Source organism: Pundamilia nyererei, unplaced genomic scaffold (assembly GCF_000239375.1).
Source record: "Pundamilia nyererei isolate P.nyererei 1_Seehausen unplaced genomic scaffold, PunNye1.0 scaffold00065, whole genome shotgun sequence".
NCBI classification, from domain to species: domain Eukaryota; kingdom Metazoa; phylum Chordata; class Actinopteri; order Cichliformes; family Cichlidae; genus Pundamilia; species Pundamilia nyererei.
This window is the reverse complement of record NW_005187466.1, coordinates 2,998,349-3,018,104: the sequence shown is the minus strand read 5'-3', so window position 1 is coordinate 3,018,104 and position 19,756 is coordinate 2,998,349. Positions and strand designations below refer to the sequence as shown.

The 19,756-nt window shown below is 37.6% G+C and overlaps 1 protein-coding gene across 1 annotated transcript in view; it reads right to left on the bottom strand.

Moving 5' to 3' along the window:
- Positions 1-3,088: 3,088 nt before the first annotated feature.
- LOC102212150 (neuronal acetylcholine receptor subunit alpha-3-like) overlaps positions 3,089-19,756 on the bottom strand; it is a 29,805-nt gene continuing 13,137 nt past the window's right edge. The window contains exons 2-8 of the mRNA XM_005735852.1: positions 14,807-14,946; positions 13,745-13,789; positions 11,304-11,413; positions 9,858-10,065; positions 7,631-8,242; positions 5,906-6,175; positions 3,089-4,573 (exon numbers count right to left, since the gene is read on the bottom strand). Of these exons, the coding sequence (XP_005735909.1) occupies positions 4,448-4,573; positions 5,906-6,175; positions 7,631-8,242; positions 9,858-10,065; positions 11,304-11,413; positions 13,745-13,789; positions 14,807-14,946 (1,511 nt within the window). The 3' untranslated portion in view covers positions 3,089-4,447. The remainder of the gene's footprint in view (positions 4,574-5,905; positions 6,176-7,630; positions 8,243-9,857; positions 10,066-11,303; positions 11,414-13,744; positions 13,790-14,806; positions 14,947-19,756) is intronic.

The following is a 19,756-nucleotide window of genomic DNA, read 5'->3' as shown; positions in this document are numbered from 1 at the left end:
TTTGGCCATTTATCGCCTTTGTGGTTCTATGAGTCATTTGATTGTTTGGATGCATGTGTTTGTTTATTTTGCTTGTTTAATTAAAATGTCTGCTTGATTTCTTGATTGATTTAGATTATTATCAACAATACATAGTTTTTTTTAAATCTTTTTTTCTGTCAGAAAAGTTATTGAACAAGTACTTAGTGACGAATAAGTTGAAGTTTGTATTATTTTGTTACATAGTTTTGCTGGACAGTGTACAAAAAGATCAACTCTAGATCCAACTTGGTCACGACCCTTTAACAATAACAGCCTTGCACAACATAATACGAGCATCTGACTGACTGTAGGCAAATCTAAACACTAAGGATGATGTCTCTAACATAGATATGCAAACAATATACCGGCCAAATAATCTTTAATTTTTCTGTAGCACTTAGTTAATCTCCATAAACATTTGTTAAATCTTTTTGTGCCACTCACTATGTACAGTATGTTGCAGACAAGCCTTTGCATGCCCAGAGCTCTGTCCCTAGCTGCTGGCCTCACTGAGGCTTCTGCAACCTCTGAACTACGGTCATGTGTTTCATGCTCTGATGGCACCAGAAGAGACTCGAGTAAGTCAAACTGCACTAGGATCTTTTGTAAGGCTGCATGTTAGTGTGAGTGTGCTGCAAGTTCCCTCACACATTATGCTTATATAGAAATGTTGTGCTTTACACATTCCTGTACAGCAATGCAGAAAATCAGTGAAATTGGTGAAGTACAGTTTAGGGTAGGGCTTGTGGTGCCTGCTTTCTAGTTAAAAGACTTAAAATATGTCACAAACAAAATGTGGTGCATGGAAAATATTATATCTTATTGTGATTGTTGAACATGTCAATGCAAAATCATGTTCATTAATCAGCATTGTTAACAGCATCGATTCTTTTAAGGTTTTCTCCCATTCAGCTACAAAGGCTCTAGTAATATTAGAAGGATGGGCAGTCATACCATAGATATTCCACAAATATAACAAACACTTGACTAGTAAGAAACTTGGGGTTTGATAACATACATTATTTAATCTTGTGTCCTGCCTCTTAGTGGACTGTGGCTGTTTGCGCTTATATTATACTTAGGTGAAAATATTAGAAAATAACTGAAATAAGCAGGAGAACTTTCAAATATTTTCATGTTTATCACAACTTCCTTAAATATTCCAGGCAGAATGCCAGTCCAAGCATTTCACAAGGTGACACATGTCAAAAACAATAATAGTACTATTAGATTCACATCACAAGTGGGCCAAGCAGCTAAAGTAGAGTCAGGCAGTAAATGAGGCTCTGCGCACCCAGATTGAGGTTTCAAAGATTAAAATGCAGGATACAGAAAAACATATTGCCTGTCATGGTGAGTTCACCTAGATCTCTATAGGTAGTGCAAATGACCAGTGGTCTACAAAAAGAGCTAGCTGCAGACTAGAGCTGAATAATTAGTTTGAAAAGGAGAAAGATACCCAGTAGGAACAAACAGAGAACGATTGTCACACTGAAAGGGAGAAAGAAGACCAGGAGATAATCCAAAGCCTGAAGGATGATGGCACTGTCAATAACAATAATATTAATAATAATAACTCAGATTTATATAGTGCTTTTCAAGGAACCCAAGGTCACTTTACAAACACACACACACACACACACACACACAAAGACAAACAAACAACAACAAAAAAACCCACGGTCAAAGGCCAAAGGCTTCAGTGAATACATGACAGTGTATCTGTTTTTGAAAAATGCCCAGAGACAGGGCAGAGTGGATCTCAGAGGGAAGCATGTTGTACAGAGTGGGGGGAACAGTGCTGAAGGGTCTGTCCTTGAAGGACTGTGGTCTGATGTGGGGGATGGAGACTAAGCCTTTAGTTGAGGAATGAGGAGCAGGGAAGGAGAAGGTCCAATAGGTGAGGTGGAGAAAGAGCATGAATGGATTTGTAGAATCCTTTCTAATTATAATTTAATTTACAAAAAACCCCAATAAACATAAAGACAATACAAAAATACTCATATCATGATTGAATAATCATCACTAAACAATAAAGCATTTTTTTTTAAAAATATACGTTTTATCTTTTAGTTTTAAGTTAAAAGACAATTACAAACAACATGCAATGGTTAGTGTAGACTGCAGAATTTTCTGAGGTGAACCATCCAAATGTGTTTGACATATGAAGCAGGTTTTTCATAATTTAGAATATGACACTTATTATCACAATTATTTTGCAATGTATTTATTTAAAGGTCATAACTACGTGAAATGTATGCACTAAGTAGTACTCTCCAGTTCTTCCCAGCTGAGAGCAAAAGGCAGGATATCACTTCTTGCTAACAGTCCCAAAGAGGTGTTTCACTTTATGTTGTAGAAGAAAAAACACAGCCGTGAAAATGTCTGCAAATGAGTGTGTTCTGTAAGGAACATTAAGTATAGAATTACTGACTCATTGCAATATTCAAACAATGACTGCTATGTGCAGCTGGGAGATTGACCCTCTGATAATCATGATTATATGGCAATGTCATGTGTAATTATGCATTTTACCCTAACACTAAAATTATGTCTGAATAGCACAAAACAACATGCTCTTCCATACGACAACAACGGGCTTGATTATACCTCTGGCGGCTTTTTGTTAGAGTAATGACACACATATGCAACAGTGTAAGTCAGTGTATATTTTAAAAATGGTTTAATTAAGTCATAGATTTTTTTTAGCATCATCGCAAACCTTTTCTGTTAAATGCAACCCCTTTTATTTGAAGAAATACTCGTTTTATTTTGAAATTCAGACAGTCTGACAAAGAATGGCAAAGCTCCTTTGCAAAAACAATATTTGCTTCTTTCAGCAAAGGCTGTCTGTTTCAGGTACATTAAAATATAATATAATATGATGTGAAAAAGAAGGATAAATTAAATTAAACATATTAAATTAAATTAAGCTTATATTGCTGTACAATTCATATATAAATATATATATATATATATATAGAGAGAGAGAGAGAGATAAAAATGGAGCTGTGCAGTAAAGCCAGAGCAATTAAATCTTGATTTTTATGAATAATATACCGTTCATCTCACAATGTGCAAAACCAAAATTCAGATTAATATATCATCAGCCATAGGTCAAAGCCATCAAAACTTCTGTGATACATGTTTCTTTCATCACGTTTGTGCGTCATAATAATCAAAAGTGACAAGAAAAAAGAAGATTAAATTAGTCGCCATGGAATTGGATGATAGAATCCTCTCATGAATTAATAGATGTAATGCTATTTCAGGAGCAACTAATCAAATACCATTTAATCCAATATTTACCAGGCCAACCAATTACCTCGTGGAACATTTATAAACGTATGGTTTCTAATTACAAATAGAAGAACAGCCTGCCCTTATCTGTAAAAGCACTGCCAAGCATGCCAGTAGTCTCAACTGTAATTGGAAATGGCACAAAAAAGCAGCAAGCATGATGACTCTGACAGTGGAATTCTTGATGAATCAGACTGGGTAACGGGTATGACAGTTATCAGTCAGCTCAGAGGAGGAATCTTGCAGGGTTAAGTTCAGTTTTTGTATCATCTCTGCTGGAAGTACAAAGTTCCAAGCATCTGCTGAATGTCCGAGTTCCAGTCCTAAAGGAATATTCAGTGTGCCGAGTTTTGAACTGAGCCAGACTGTTACAGAAATCTATTACAATACAAAAAACAATCAATTACATATTTTGGCAAAATAAGGATGAGGCATGAATCTGAGTTTCTGACTTCTTTATCACATTTATTTTTTGCCAGAGGCAGAAATTTTATGAAAGCAGTATACAAAATTTCCCAAAAGGAAAAGATAGGTCAAAATTAAGCTGTGTGAATTTCGTTGCCCCTATGGACTATAAAAGTTGGACGTCACGATTGTAAGATCACTCACTGGTTAGAAAAGCCCAGTTCCGATGAGCCAATTTTAGCGATATAGATGTTAGCATGTATGTTTTGAGAGCTAAATGGATCTGAGTAATAAGGTAGACTGGTTTTGCTTTTTAGGAGGGTGCAAATGCTAGAATTTTACCCACAAAGCTCGGTCTCTGAGGCTGTTAACAAATTTAACTACACAGGAAATCATTATGTGTCCAATATTTGTATTAAAGATACTTTAAAAGTACAAATGAATAAACATGGTCAAGAGTTAAAAAAAGGAGTTATAGAAAAATCTGTTTTACCACGAAAGATGAGCTTATGTGTCGAGAACATTTTAGACTTCACTGTTTCTTTATTTCTATTTGCTGCAAAAGGGAAAAAACACAAAAAACCAGCAAAACCAGCATACCAGATAGTGCTTAGGACTTAAACTGTCTTTTGATTTGTCGGATGAGAACTGAGAGTCCATTAGTTACTTGTTTGAGATTGGTCTATGCACAGGGTGACTGAGGACCCTGACGGGCTAGCAGTTATGAGAAAAAGCCAAAAAGAGGCTGGATGAACAGGCCCATAGTTCCCAGGACGCACACGGTCACAAATACCCAAAGGAAGATTCTGTCAATCACCATGGCGACGTACTTCCAGTCATCCTCCACCTGTAAGTAAGGGAGGGGACAAAATAAGAGGTGTAAAAAGACAGTGTCAGTGGTTAGAAGTGAGAGATAAACATGAACAGAGATCATTTAAAAGCAGGTGAAAAGGCATGCATGGTGAGAGAGACGCACGTGATTCAATATCTCAGTGTGTTTGAGGTTACAGGAGTCAATGAGGTGAAGTGTAACACTGAGAAAGTGTGGGGGGGAAAGGAAGACGGAAATAATAGAAGAGAGAACAGCTGAAAATTTCTCGTAAGTCAACAGAAAACTGATACATAATTTACACAGGGAGAAATTACTATGATAATCACATTCAAACCACAACGTCAAAAATAAATAAATAAGCAACAGGCGTTTTGACAAAGCTGATTGAGGCATGAGTTTTGCATATCAAAGGCTCCTTTTTGCCTTGTGGGAGATTTCACCCACTTTATTTATAACTGACAGAGAGAGGAGGGAGATTGTTCAGTGCAAATCTAAAATTATTTGCTTCTAACTTACATTGTTGTAAACTTATAGAGCAGGTTACGCTCTGCAACAATACAACAGCTCTCTCTGCCAGCATATTTTTTTGTTAGTATGGAGTGGTTTTGCATAAATACATTATGGATGCTTACTATGTATTTGTTTTCCAGGAATGTCTGTACATTTATATAAAGTACAGAATTACTGGAACAATGTATCTTCTGTGTGACAAATGTATGCCTAGTATTTGCTTACTAAAATAGAAAAGCCAAAGTCAAACTGTGTTTTAGTCAAATGGAAACACAATGTGCATATAAACTGGAGTTAAATTCAACATCATACTGTGAGAATAACCAACAAAAAACAGCTGCACGTTAAAATTTTATTTGATGGAGCAATGTTTCCGTTTTAGTTTACTGGAGCTAGAGCCAAGGCATAGACCTTCTTTCACAAACAAAAGAATCAGAAATGCAATGAGAAATGGTAATGATGGATTTAGATTTCATCACACTGGGACTTCTTTTATAATCTCAGTGCACAGAAAGAGGATAGATGAGCTAAACTAAATTTGATATATATGAATTTTGCAACCTTGCTGACCTTTATTTTGGTAAAATTCTACTTGGATGTTTTAGATGACAGCAGTTACCCCTTTCCCCACTGTCCTATCAACTACTTTCAAACCCAAAGAGGGCAAAGGAAATGCACATGCTATGTTTTTCTTTTTAAATACATTTTTTTTATTTTGTTAATATAAGTCTTAAATTGAAACCTGAGTGAGTTGTTGTGAGTGTGTTTTGCTATAGGAACATCTATTTGATTTGGTTAACTCTTACTGTCCACGGACAAATGATGAGAATGCCTCACCTCTTTGGCCTTGTTGCGGCTCCTCATGTTTTCAGCAATGTACTTGACGCTCTCGATGGCCTGTTTAATCTCAGGTGACACCACAGAAAAGGCCACGACTGTGTTGATGCTTTGGTGACTCAGCTGACGTGTCATCTTCCCAGGGTCTGGGGTTTCTGGGGTTTCCTTCCCATGCTGGCAAGGGCAGGGGCATTTCTTTCCAGTGCAGCCCTCCATAGTTGAGAGCTTGCTTTCACCAAACTCCAGACAGTTAAGCGATCCTCCTCCAAACTGTTGGGAATCATAATCAATTAAGATTAACTTATACGCCCTCCTTTATTTCCAAATAGACATTGGCTTGTTTCATATGTAGATATTTAAGTGAGCTAAGCAGTCAAGCATCAACTGATATTAAGGAAGGACTTGTTCCTTTTCACTGAAGCTTAGTGTTCAAGTAGTACAAAAAAACTAACCAAAAAAACAAGAAAACACCCACAAATATTTCCAAAAATGTAGTGTTTTGTTTCTTTTTTTATTTCAAATATTGTATAACAAGACAAAACTGCACATTCTCAATCTTAACTAACTGAAGCTATTTAGTTCATTTAACTACCAAATAAACAAATTGGTACTCTCTTTCCGGGCAGACACGTCTGCTATACTTTTGTTCGTATTTAACAAAATTAAAATGCAGACATAAGTGTACACCTTACTCAATAAATGGGCCACAAGTAGGGGTGACGTGGGACGCAAGTGGCCCGCAGGGTTTGAGACCCCTGAACTAAGCTCTCTTTCCATGATCGGTGACAGAATTGTTTTGTAAGAGTGTAAGGCTTTGTGAACTTTGCAGCAGAGCTAACTAAGCATTATTGGGCCTGCTACAGAGTCATAACCTGAGTGCAAATAACGGAACGACAGCTGTCACTGACACTGACCTACATCACTTGTGATAAACCGAATCAAAAAAGTTTATCATTAAACTATTTTTGTCGGCTAGGATTAGGGATGGGAATCAAGACACTGTTCTTGTGAAGAACCACTTCCCAGTAGTTTAGTTTATTGGAATTGTTGGTCTGTTTGCCTATTGATCCAGCTTATCGATTCCACTTGCACTGGCCCTGAAATCAGCTGATTTCAGTTCATGTGCCGGAGAACAAAAATATGGACATTACATTTAAATTTTTATTATTTTCATTGCACAAAAGGACAATAAAGTGGAAACTTCATCCAGAACAGAAACAACCGCATTATGCTGCTAACACAACTTTGGGTCTTTGCAAGCATCTGCACAAACAGCATGCTAACATGAGCAGTCAGGCTGCAGCCTCTGGTTTCTACCTGTTCGTGTTTCTACAGTAGAATCACTGTGACGATCACTTTAAAGTCTCTTTGTGCTGGTTTTCATCTTTGCTTTGTGTTGTCAGCTTTGTGTTCATACCTAAAAGATCACGTGTGTCCTCATTAGGACAGGGATTTGTGTTGGTGTGCGGGGCTGTAGCCTGTAGGTTTATATTGTTAATTTGTAATTATGGTGTATTTCAGATCATTCATCAGTAACATGAAAGTAACGTAACGAGTACCATAACAAATATCTTTCTCCTGAGAGTAATTAAGTAACATACTGCACAACTTTTAAGAAACGTGTTCTGTGTAATACATGACTGTATTGAGTAATGACCCCAACACCAAGGGAAAATACTTCCAATACATTCAACAACCAGATGTTTTGTGAGCAAAACCACTTACCTGCATTAAGCTATTCTTCCGTTTTCTCCCTCCTTTTCCTCCTCCGCCTCCTCCTCCCCCTCCACCTCCTCCTGCCTCCCCACTGCTGTCCAGCCCCCCAACTTTGCTGTTCTCATCAATCGGTCTCCGCATTAGCATAATCCTCGGTAGCACTTTGAGAAACACCGAGCGCACCCAGCCCGGCATAGTGTGGGTCATTGGTGTGCGATAATGTACATTCAGCACAAAAACAGTGATGACAATGCTGAGTGTGACGAAGATCATTGTGAAGAGGAGGTACTCTCCAATGAGCGGGATGACCAGCGATGTGGAGGGGATGGTCTCTGTGATAACAAGTAGGAACACAGTGAGGGAGAGCAGGACGGAGATACAGAGCGTGACCTTCTCTCCACAGTCAGATGGGAGATAGAAAACCAGCACTGTGAGGAAAGAGATGAGGAGGCAGGGGATGATGAGGTTGATGGTATAGAAGAGTGGCAGACGCCGGATGTAGAAGGAGTAGGTGATGTCTGGATAGATCTCCTCACAGCAGTTGTACTTGATGTCATGTTTGTAGCCTGGAGCATCAATGATTTCCCACTCGCCACTTTCCCAGAAGTCTTTCAGGTTCACCTAATACATGGATAAAAATCTTAAAAATCACAAAATCTGAAGAAAAAAAATCATATTTAGAATCAACAAGCTATATTAAAAAGGCTCCCTTTTCTGTTAGTATAACCCGCATTATTTTCTTCAGGTAAATATGATGAATGGGGATTTGCAAGAAGTTGCAAACCAATTTTGAATTTAAAAAAATGTCATGGAGCCACTGATTATCCACTGGACCTCCCCTAGGTCCAAGCAAAGTGGTTAATGCATGAAACAGTTACATTCTAAATGCTAATCTTAAAATTCACCTGTTTTCTGTATCTGTTTGAATAGCAGATGAATAAATTAAACAAACTTGCTATATCCAGTTACCAATGACTGTTGCATTTTCAGGAAGTTAATTAAAATAAGTGTTTAAGCAGCACCAACTTTTAGTTCCCTATGTGGTCTTCTACATGCTTGATTTTATATTCCTAATAATGGAACTCACACTGTTTCCTAGATGCTCAGGTCTTTAAAACTCTGTCTTTTTACCAGTGAGCAGAATTTTTTTTTTTTGCAGAACTCTTTTTCTAAGGAAATTGTTCCCACGTAGACATATTTTAATAGTTTACGCCACTAAAATTTAAAAACAAAAGTATAACTCGAAATTTCAACTTACTTTTCTCAAACTTTTGAGTTAATAACTCAAAATTTCGAGTTAGCGCTGCCAATTAGTAATCTACATAAGTGACGTCATTTCGTTGTTACCCGGAAGCTGAAGCCCTCAGCTACAAGTGCTACAGCTAAGCTACCAGTATTACAGCCAGTCATGAATGCACAAATTGCTGATTATTTTCAGTGTGGCTTCACAAATTATGAAATCCTTGTGTTATTAGCTGAATTACATGGTGTTGCTATCAGCGAACGTACTCTCGAAAGCGGCAATTTGTTCTGATCTGGTTTTGAGTGCACATTCCACGTAGATTACTGATTGGCAGAGCTAACTCGAAATTTCAAGTTACTTTTCTCAAAATTTCGAGTTAATAAGTCGACATTTCAAGAAAAAATCTCGAAATTTTGAGTTAATAACTCGAGTTATGGTTACTTTTTTTTGTGGCGGAAACGGGCTTGCATATAACAGCAACCCATTCTTGACCAACATTAAAACTGTAGTTATTTTATCAGCTTCATCCACATTTTTTTTTAAAAAGAACACATTATAGCAACCATCCCAGATATTTTCCTCAACTAAGGATTTCATTTAAATGATTATTATTTGAGACTCCAGGCTATACTTCTATATGGCCGTCATGCCTGAGAAATTACTACTTTGGCCTACAGCAATTTGCCACATATCACTTTTTTGTCGAACCCCATTGAAGTTATGGTTCTCTGACTGTGCCACTGGCTGCAGAAGACATTATACAGCTTGTTTTACAGACCCAATAGAGCTCTTCATTACTTGCAAAGTGACCTTTTGTGTAAAATTGATGGAGGTGCCCTTTAATAAAATAAACAGTGAATTAAAAAAAAACTAATGGGTTTGAAATGCCTGTTGTATCTAACTGGAATGAAGTCTGTACTAGGCAGAAGGAGATAAAAATGAAATAGATAGTTTATTGTTATACGAGGCTTAAATGCAGTTACAAAGACTGACCTTGGACCCAATAAGTACCAGGTCAATCTTGGCTTTGTCGTAAGTCCAGGACCCAAACTTCATAGAGCAGTTCTGATAGTCAAAGGGGAAGTAGGTGATGTCCATTGGGCAAGATGATTTAAAAATTGCTGGAGGAACCCATGTGATAGTTCCATCAAACTTCAGCAAGGCCTTGGTCTTATCCTCCACCAGAAAATCTCCTACAGCACTGTGTAAGACAAACGTGAATGTATAACAAGGCGTACAATGTATTTCCATGGCAAACAGTGCATGAGAACGTAGACGTGTGGTGTGAATAGGACACAGAGGTTAGGTGGAAGGTAGAGATGTCAAACAATGAGAGAATATGCAAGGAAAAAACAAAGGCACAGAAGAAAGGGGAGAAGATAAAACCAGCAGTTATGGAACAAAGGATTATTAGGATTAAATAGTAGAGAACAATAAAGCTGCATTATGTATTATTGTGAAACACCAAACGACCTTTGATTAACAATATGAACCTTTGTTGTAAGTAGAAAGAAGTAATGAGTCTACAATTAACTGAGCTAAAACTGAGAGAATACAATGCAGCACAAACTGACCCTGAACAATAGGGAGTGCCATTAGCATATTTCACGGAATTTTCTGTTGGAAACTCTGAAGGTATAAAAGACATTTGTGCTTCAGAGAATATGGCCATTAATGCAATATTGTAATAAGGCTATTCTCATGCTGAAATGACATAGAGGGTTCTTTGTCAGTGCTTTTTTTTAAATTACCCGCAAGATTCATGAGCAAGGGGAAAATGTTAGGTGTTGCGCAAAAGCGACATTAGCATTCATTTGGAACATCTCTTCTGCTGACTTGTGATAAATACATATCAACAGTTTATTTTTATTTCACTTCTTCACCTTTCACAGTTAGCTGCTCTTCTACCACCATTAGAGCAGCTAAATGATCTGTTTGTTGTTTGGCGTTGGTCAGTACACTGAGTTTAGGAGTTATTTTAACAAAAACATCTGCCTGCTGCTGGAAACAGGGCTGATAAACCTAGGACGAAACCTGCAAACCCACATTAAAATTGCAGGCCAAAACAATGAAGAAGAGGAATATAAAACACTTCTAATATTATACTGAAAAGTCTGAGTGGTTTTACCTCTATGTAAGATCTATTGGTAATAAAACATTTACTAGTACAAGTTTAAAATTTCCGACATATTCTGGTCTGGGTTTAAAGAAACGGACACTTACAAGCAGGAAAATATAAATCACAATAATAATAAATCAATATAATCATTCACCTTTGCATTTTATAAAGAATTCTTTTAAATAGTTATTTTTATTTTGGCCATTATTATGGCTTTAATTGTTATGTTATAATCACTGATTGCATCGCATACTGTTGCCATAACAGAGATCCCAGCTAAGCTATATAATTTATGAGTGTTATGATGTTGACAGCCTCACTTGTTGTAGAGCACAATGTCGGGTCTCCAAATCTTGTTCGATGGGACTCTAATGAACTCAATCCCGTCAAACTCTGCAGGCTTCCATCGGAGCTTGTAGTCATTCCAAATCTGACGGAAGGGAAGGGAAAAACAGTTTTACCAGACTCTGGATTCAACCATCTGCTTTATATTTTGCATTGTGTGCTGCAGACAGTATTAGTCACTGGAGACATCCCCCTTCTTGGGAATATTTTTGAAAAACATATTTATACTGCAGGCAGAACTTTCTTTGATCTTTTACAGTAGTGCTAAATAAGGGTATTATAGAGAAAACAAATCTGAAGGCTTTCATTTGCTTCTACATTAGCTCGTGAGTGACAAAATAACACTATGTGATATCAACAATAGCCTGCATAAAGAGCAGCGCATAGAGACGGGGCGTATGAATAAATAGCTCCCTGACAGAAATAAAGGAAGAGTGCATTCAACATATCCGTAGGTAGCATTTCATGAGCTGTATATCCATTAGTCTTGGCTATCTGCATGTCATTCAAGATGAATTCATTCATTAGAAAGGCAGATTAATACCCAGTTATGACCTGGAAGCTGTTTAATTAACCACTTCATGCAACACTGCCTTTTTCATTTGAGAGTTTGCATTGTGATTGGCTAACGATGTAATTCATGATAGGCTCAGTTGTGCAGCTTGTTGTGACTGTAAAATTTCAGCATAAAAAAATAGAAAGAAGAAGGAAAATATAAGTCTATTTAGCCTCAGTAAACAGGTACAGAGCAGTTTCTTTACAACAACAGGCTTGCCAGTGTAATTATGGTTATATTGTGGCTATGCCACTGGACGTCCAGCGTTCTGGGAAAGCACAGTTTTTTCTCCTCGTCACAATTAAAGGAATAGTGAGAATATTAACCCAAACTATGGTTCAAAGAATGCAAAATGTCTGTGTACTCTATATACTTTTCATGTATTTTCCACACATTTAGCAAATGGGATTACATGTTTGTTTTAAAGAAATATGTAATACATTGGCTTAGTTATAAATAGCAACATGTTGTGCCAAACCTATATTTTTGGATATTTGGGAGATGCTCAGTTGTCTGAATCTTTATTGATTTTTGCTGAGGAAATAAGTAACCATCATAATTACTGATCACTCACTCAAGACTGATTAATATGCAGGTATCATCCTGAAAACTGAGGCTTTTTCAGGGCAGACCAATTCAAAGATGTTATCACTGCTTAATTAGGAAATAGGTTTTATTGTTTGTTCTACTTGTTTCATTGCCTACTTAATAAACTTAAGGGAGAAATGCTATTTGTTCATTTTGATGCATATTTAACTCAACATGTATTTCACTATTTATTTATTTGTTTAGAGTTTGATTTTTTAATAGATCTATGGCAACTCTAGTCTTTGATAGAAGCTTACTTTGAACCATAAGGTTAAGCCCGTGTGCCCACCTGAATGTGTCTACATATCTACAGTACTCAAAGAACCTGTATGTATATGTATTACATTAAAGTTTTCCTCCCACTTACATAAAGTAGTCAGTGGAGCTAGATTTCAAATAGTACACAGCTAGGATGTTTAAAAATATTGTGTTAAGGCTATTGAATAAAGAATCCCCTGCAGTCAAACTGCAGAACAGTTGCAATAAATACATCAAGGGGCAGATTTCTAAAGTGGCTTCCACTGTAAACCCACTGCTGTGATCCAGTGTCTTTGTCAGTGATTGTGGTGTTGGCACTGCTTGTCATTAGCAAGGACTTGTTGTAAACAAAACAGCCACGCCATTACAAACAATATATGAGATTGTACTATACAGTCATTTCAATATATTTTAATTGGAAAGCTCGGGGATAGCAGCACCACTGAATCACATCAGATTCTACAAAATGTTTGGCTTTGTAGAGCAATTAGCCACCAATTTAAGAAAGATAAAAATAAATCAATAATGCTTACAAGAAGTATTTGTAATCTTTTAAGCACAGATTAATAGTGGAGGGAAAAGGGAAGAGGAAACAAAATGTTATCAACGAGGTGAAAGAGAGAAAATGTTATTGGCTGGCAATGTGAGGTCAAGAGTTCAGGGTCTGTAGCTATAGATCTGCTGAGCTGCAGAGCGTGACTAGCAATAATGCTAACATTGATCACTGGGCTGATTCCATTTCCGTGTTTATGTGAGCTGTCTTTGTTTTCTTATCCACTCGTGTTCTCCTGTTTATTCCAACTAAATGTAACATTAAGTCACAGCTAAAAGACAGACTGCAGCATCCCATACTGCTTAGTACGTGTAAACAATGTGTTAGAACATATGAACCTCATCGGGCTTCACTTACCCGGCTCTCTGCAGACCTCAACTGTAAGGTAGGTCAGTGAAATTGTTAATGCATGCTGTGTGTGATGTGTTTATCTGTGTTTGTGTGTGTACATGGTTACTCACATGCCTGAGCCATAAATTTGTTTCCATGATTTGATTCACCTCATCCTGCAGAGACACAGAGTAGGAAAAGAGCTCATTAGCGAGCAGATGTGGGTGTGTTTGTGTCTGTCTGCTTGTGCATGTGTGAGACAGACTGTGTTGCTGCTTCAGCCTACTGAAGGGACTACAAGAAACGTGCACATCTTAGTCCTCTGTTATATATGATTAACCGAGAGGATCAATAGTGAGCAAGTTCCTAATAAATGAAAAGGTTACTTAGTTTACATCCTCTACGCCTTGTCCTTATTCAGTTCTGATTTGCAGTCTTAATGTTTTTACATTATACAGAATCGACTTAAAGAACTTTGTAAAAGCCATGTCTTGAAGACAAACAGACAGGTGAAAATGTGTGCATAAACACACACATAATGACACATTCATGCAGTGCCACCACACCCTGACATTCACATCCAGGCGCTCACCTTTAAATTAATCTCACCTCGCTGAGCAAGCAGATAGAGGTACCTCACAATCCAGTCTGGAAAAAGGCCCCTGCTGGCAATTTCCTCTTAATCTCAGGATTTCCACTCTGAGGTGAAAACCTCTTTTCACTGGGGATTGCACAGCACCCCCACCTCCATCACCAGTTTTGAACTTAACATTGCCAAAGCACAGCAGCATTGTATAAAAACACTGTGAGGCATTTTTGGAATCTGTGAAATTGAACAGACTAAATAAAGTCTGCATTCACTTTACGCTTTCACTTCTCTCGTTCCACGGCTTATCTTCTTGCTCTTCAGTTTCAAAGGTAGGAAATGTGATCAAGATGTTCTTGGAATGACAACTCACTGTTCACACAGACTATCATAAAATGTTGAGAAGTTGCAATGAGTGACAAATGCATAGATACATTTGGACAAATACATAAAACAAGACAGTTGCAGAATGTAGAAAAATGTAGAAAAATGCTTAAAACACTTTCAGCATTACATTGCAGTCTTTAAAAACCCGTGTGTGTGTGTGTGTGTGTGTGTGTGTGTGTGTGTGTGTGTGTGTGTGTGTGTGTGTGTGTATAAAGCTTACAACTTTAACCAGCTGGGAGATGGAGACCTCAAACTCCACAGTGACTGGGTCAGAGACATTCTCCACTGGTCTGATGAACTGATTATATCGTCTAAACAGCTTCCTGAAAAGTCGGTCCTCAGCCTTTGATGAGAGGCAGTCTGAGGGTGAAACAAAGATGTAACAGGAGAAATTCATCTAAGATAGGGATTTAAAAAAAACACTGAGAACGCAACAAAGAAGGAACTAAAATAAAATAGAAAAGAAAAATGATATATATATCAGACTCTTCTGAAATTCAACGCACCAAACATCAATAAGTCTTTTCAGTTTATAAAATTTATGAAGAACTCTCTTTAGATTACAACTTTTCTGCTTAGATCATCATAGTAAAGAAAGTGCTTTGAACAAGTCTGTGCCGTGAGATAACCTTTAGGGTGCTTTTCAGTATGTTTGAAATGATGAAAATTGAAGAATGATAAGTAAGGAAGCCAAGAGCAGTAATGTCAAGTTTCAATTCTGGCATGCTGCAAAAAAAACATAATAATAATAGTGATAATAATTACAACAAAACATGTTGTTTTTCTAGTTTATTTGGATTTTTTTTTAATTTCCTTTACATTTCTTTTTGATCATTTCTTTAACTGAAAATCTGCAAAAGAGGAAAATAAGGTCATCATTTCATTGAGGACACAGTTGCCTCACACCCACCTTCCACCTTAACCTCTTGAGCAACATTTGCAGTCTCACTGCTTCTGTTCATTTCTCAACACCTTCTTTCTGGACTGCCTAAAATCTTACTAGACCTGTTATTGTTTAGCTCAGTCACTGTTCATCTGTCTGACCCAAGACTCAGCAGTTCCAGTTCAGAATCCACTGTAATCCAGGTGTGTGGCACCAGTTGGCAGACAGAGTGAACAGCTACCTGCTACAATGTAGCTACCTAGTAGCATTGTTTCCTGTGGTTTCTTGAAAGACAACGTACTTATGTACATATCAGTATTTCCTGTAGGTTAGCTACAGCTGAGCCCTGAAGTCATGGATAATGCATAGTGGAGTTTCAAGCTTTGCAGTGCAACACGGTGACAGTGGATTTAGCATGCTTCAGTACAGTCTAAACAGGTATTGTTGAAAATCCATTGACTTGACATGAATCTAGTAATGAACTAAGCACCGCAGTAATTCATCATGAGGGAAGAATATTTTACTTCTGCCTGTTTGCATAGCACTGTGGACGGGTGTTACCATACTGAAGACAGCATGGAATATAAACTAGGTTAAACTCAAATAAACATGTGATATCTAAATGTAAATAAATCACTGTGACATGCATGTCCTCTTCTCTTCTCCTGAATAATGGTAACTATAGTTTGGTAGGTGTTGGAAGCTGTCAGTGTTCACCCATATGAGAGCATGAGTTATTATAATTTATCTATATATAGGTGTTTGTCAGGACTGCAGCTTAAGGGGTGTGTACGTAACCAAAATATGAAGAGCTTATTTACTTCCAGGAAGGAACCTTGAAGGCTTCAGGCTGAGTATCTGTCTATTTAGTGGGAAATGCACAGCAAGCTATTTTAACATAGTGCAGAGGAGCTGCAGACTGCAGCCTGAGGACAGGAGATGAGGTGCTGAAAGTTTTTTGTGTGTGAGGAGTGAGGGGAGCTGCTATTTCTTTAAGCTTGTTCCCCATTCAGGATTCAGATTTCAAACTTTTGGCTTCACTGTGGGGTAACGTGAAAACTCTGGACTCTCATGGAGTGTCCAAAACACACATGCCAGTATCATGGGAAGTGATGTCAGTACAGAAGTACCTTAAACCTGCATTCCTAATAATGGTCACCATGGGCAATTACTGTGGTTGCAAAAAGACTTCTGGTCCTATGCAAAATAGAAAAAGGATTTCTGACTTGACCTCTATTAACACTTGTTATTACACAAGTATGTCGTTACAGTAGCCAGTGAACGTGTAGCTTTACAGTCAGATTCCACTGCTCTTATGTCACATCTGATTTCTGATTGTAAAACACCAAGAAATATCAAAACAGGACATTACAAAGCAGTGGAACACATCACAGCAGCAGTTAACAACTACTTGGTACAGGTCTATGTGGCATACCATCTATGTGGACTCTCCTGGATACTAGTAACAACAGTATAATTGCACTATATATTGCCTCTTATCTTATAAGTTAAGGTTATAACGCTAACCAGAACTGCCACAAAATAAAAACACCTTAAAATTATTGCAGCATTTAGGACCAGCTGACCAACTGTCCAAAAATCATTAGCCATTGCTGCATCTTCACCAAGTGAAACACTGGGTGAGTTTTATTGTGAGGTCACAGGAAAATATTTGACACCACAATCCATAATTACAACTAATAGCAGCTGTTGATTTTATGTACAAAAACAAACAAGTTCTTAAGGTGGTTTAGAAGAGAATAATTGATGAACGGGAATGGAAGAAGGTTATGAGCCAGGTTAACAACTTTCCTGTGCCATCACAGCAAAGCTGCTTAGCTGTGCTGTTGGCACAGAGTTACTGGCATGAGACAAAGTCAGATCACATTTGTTCTTGGCGTGATGAAAAGAGACCAAATATTGAATGAACATAAATGTGTCTGGTTGTGCTATAAACAGAAACACTAGTTGTGTCTGTTTTAGTCCAGGCTCAAGAAGTGTTTGTTTCCTCCAGGATTCTGTGACTATTAGATCACATTTATTGTTACCACCAGCAACTACATCCATCGCCTAATCCAGCAGAGCTAGAATCTTCAATATTACATTTGATCTAGAATTTATTCTAAAGAAGACTGAAACTACATTCAGGACCAAGATAAATCGGTTACTGGGGTTGTGTAAGCTGTGCAAGTTTTCAAAGTGAGCTGTATCAAAGCAATAAGTTTAAAGTTCCCCACACAGCTTGCTGCCTTGAAGCCAACTGAGTCACATCATTTACACTCCTGCAGTTTGTGAGGATGATCACCCACTTTTCATCCTTCAAGACCCCCCAGTGCTCTTGGAGTTGTCACGCAGAAATCCCGCTCACGCTCCCCATCACGCTCTATAAATATATCTAGATCAATACCACATTCGTCTCTGCAGGGCAGCTTGAATGGAGGAGAGAAGATGCAGGACAGAGTATTTTGCAAGGAGAATGAGGACACAAAATAAGGGACAAAAGAAACAGCTAAAACAGCAGGTACACAAAAACACAACAATTAAGAGACAGAAGACAAAGAGACATCTAATGTTCAGGAGAACTTCTTCACCTCAAAGACACAAGCAGATTTTACCTTCGGGTGTTTCATTATTTATTTCCCAAACTTTTTTGTTTTTTGTTTTAATAAATGCTATTCTTACTTGACTAACAGCAGTCAAATTGAGTTTGGGATACATGAGAGCAAAATGTTTTAATTAAAACGGACTTCTTTGGAGAAGTCCTTGAAATCCTGATGATGAAATATTGCTGACCCTATTACATCAAGATGCTTCGCTCAAAGGCAGAAGTCTTTATGCACAGAACAATGACACCAGAAACATAGCTTGTGTTGAACTTCTGATGACAGCCCTCTAGAGAAAACAACAAGAGAGGAAAAAAGGAAAGAAACACCAAGACAAGAAGTGGAGGGAGAGAAGAAGGGAGTAAGGGAGAGGAGAGACAGACTGGAAGCAAAGCCTTCTTGAGATGTCACTCAGAAGATTATGACTCCAGACTTCATAGCCTGCTGTCTGGTAGCTACTTAGCATGTGCTAATGCTGTGCTAAATAGAGTTTAAAGGGAGTATGGTAACAGACACTTCATATCTGATCCAAAAAAGGAAACAGTCCGTTGCACAATGACTATATTTTTCAGGATGCAAGCGATAGACTGAAAAAGACAAAACAGAAAAGAATGAAATTTGAATTAAAATATAAAAGAAATGAAGTAGAAAAAAATGTTTGACTAAAACGAGCTGTCACGGTGCTTCATCTACTTGTTAGTATAATTACAAAGACAGAGCTGCTCCCTGCTACACGTCCACTGACTAAACCAATTCTTTGATCAAAACCTGGCATTTATACACACACTCGCTCTCTCTCACAAACACACACATATGTATGCCTACATTTAGCTTGGTCAGATGCATTCCCCATTGAGACTTTAAAAAAAACATGTTAAAGTGAAATGATCTACTCACTTTGATCTGTATTTATCACATTTACCCTCACTTGCCAATTATTAGTCCACCAGTCAGAACTTCCCAATTTTTAATGGACACTTTCATCATAGTAGGATTAATGCATCAAATTGGGTAAAGAGTGGGAAAAAATAATTATGTAGATAGGAACATATTTCACACACTTGTGAAAATTAAAATGAGATTTGTGAAAAGGTGCATAAGAACAGAATCACGGTCACACATGCGACTTTCTCTGTACTCAAAACTCTAACTAGATTCTTAGGTTTTGCTGTTGATAGTTCATTAAGCTCTCTCTCATATCTTACCAAGCACATGAGTCTGTCAAGCTTAGCTTGATCCCCAAATATGGATGTGCTGTATATAGAGCTATACTAAAGAACAGCATTTAAAAAAAAGAAGAAGAAAGATTCAGTAAGGCGTTAATCCCTAGCAGTTACACTAGAATTGTAATTTTAGCATGATTGGAGCTGAAGGAACTGTTAGCATAACTAAAAATACGTTATGATGTGCAATTCGTCAAATCCGTCTTTTGTTTATCAGGACACCTTTTTTTTGCATTTGATTAATCTATATGTTTTTCAACTATCCTACAAACTGTACCTCGTCTTCTGGTTTGGACCCAGGAACTGTCAATCACTGCTGCTTATTTTGGACTCCATATAACATAAAATCCCTCAGGGGATATGCCAGGGATGGTATGAAGGATGGGATTTTGATGATTTAGGGACAATGTGTTGATTTTAAGCATTCTGTAGTTAGGATTATTCCCTTAATATCCATCCAT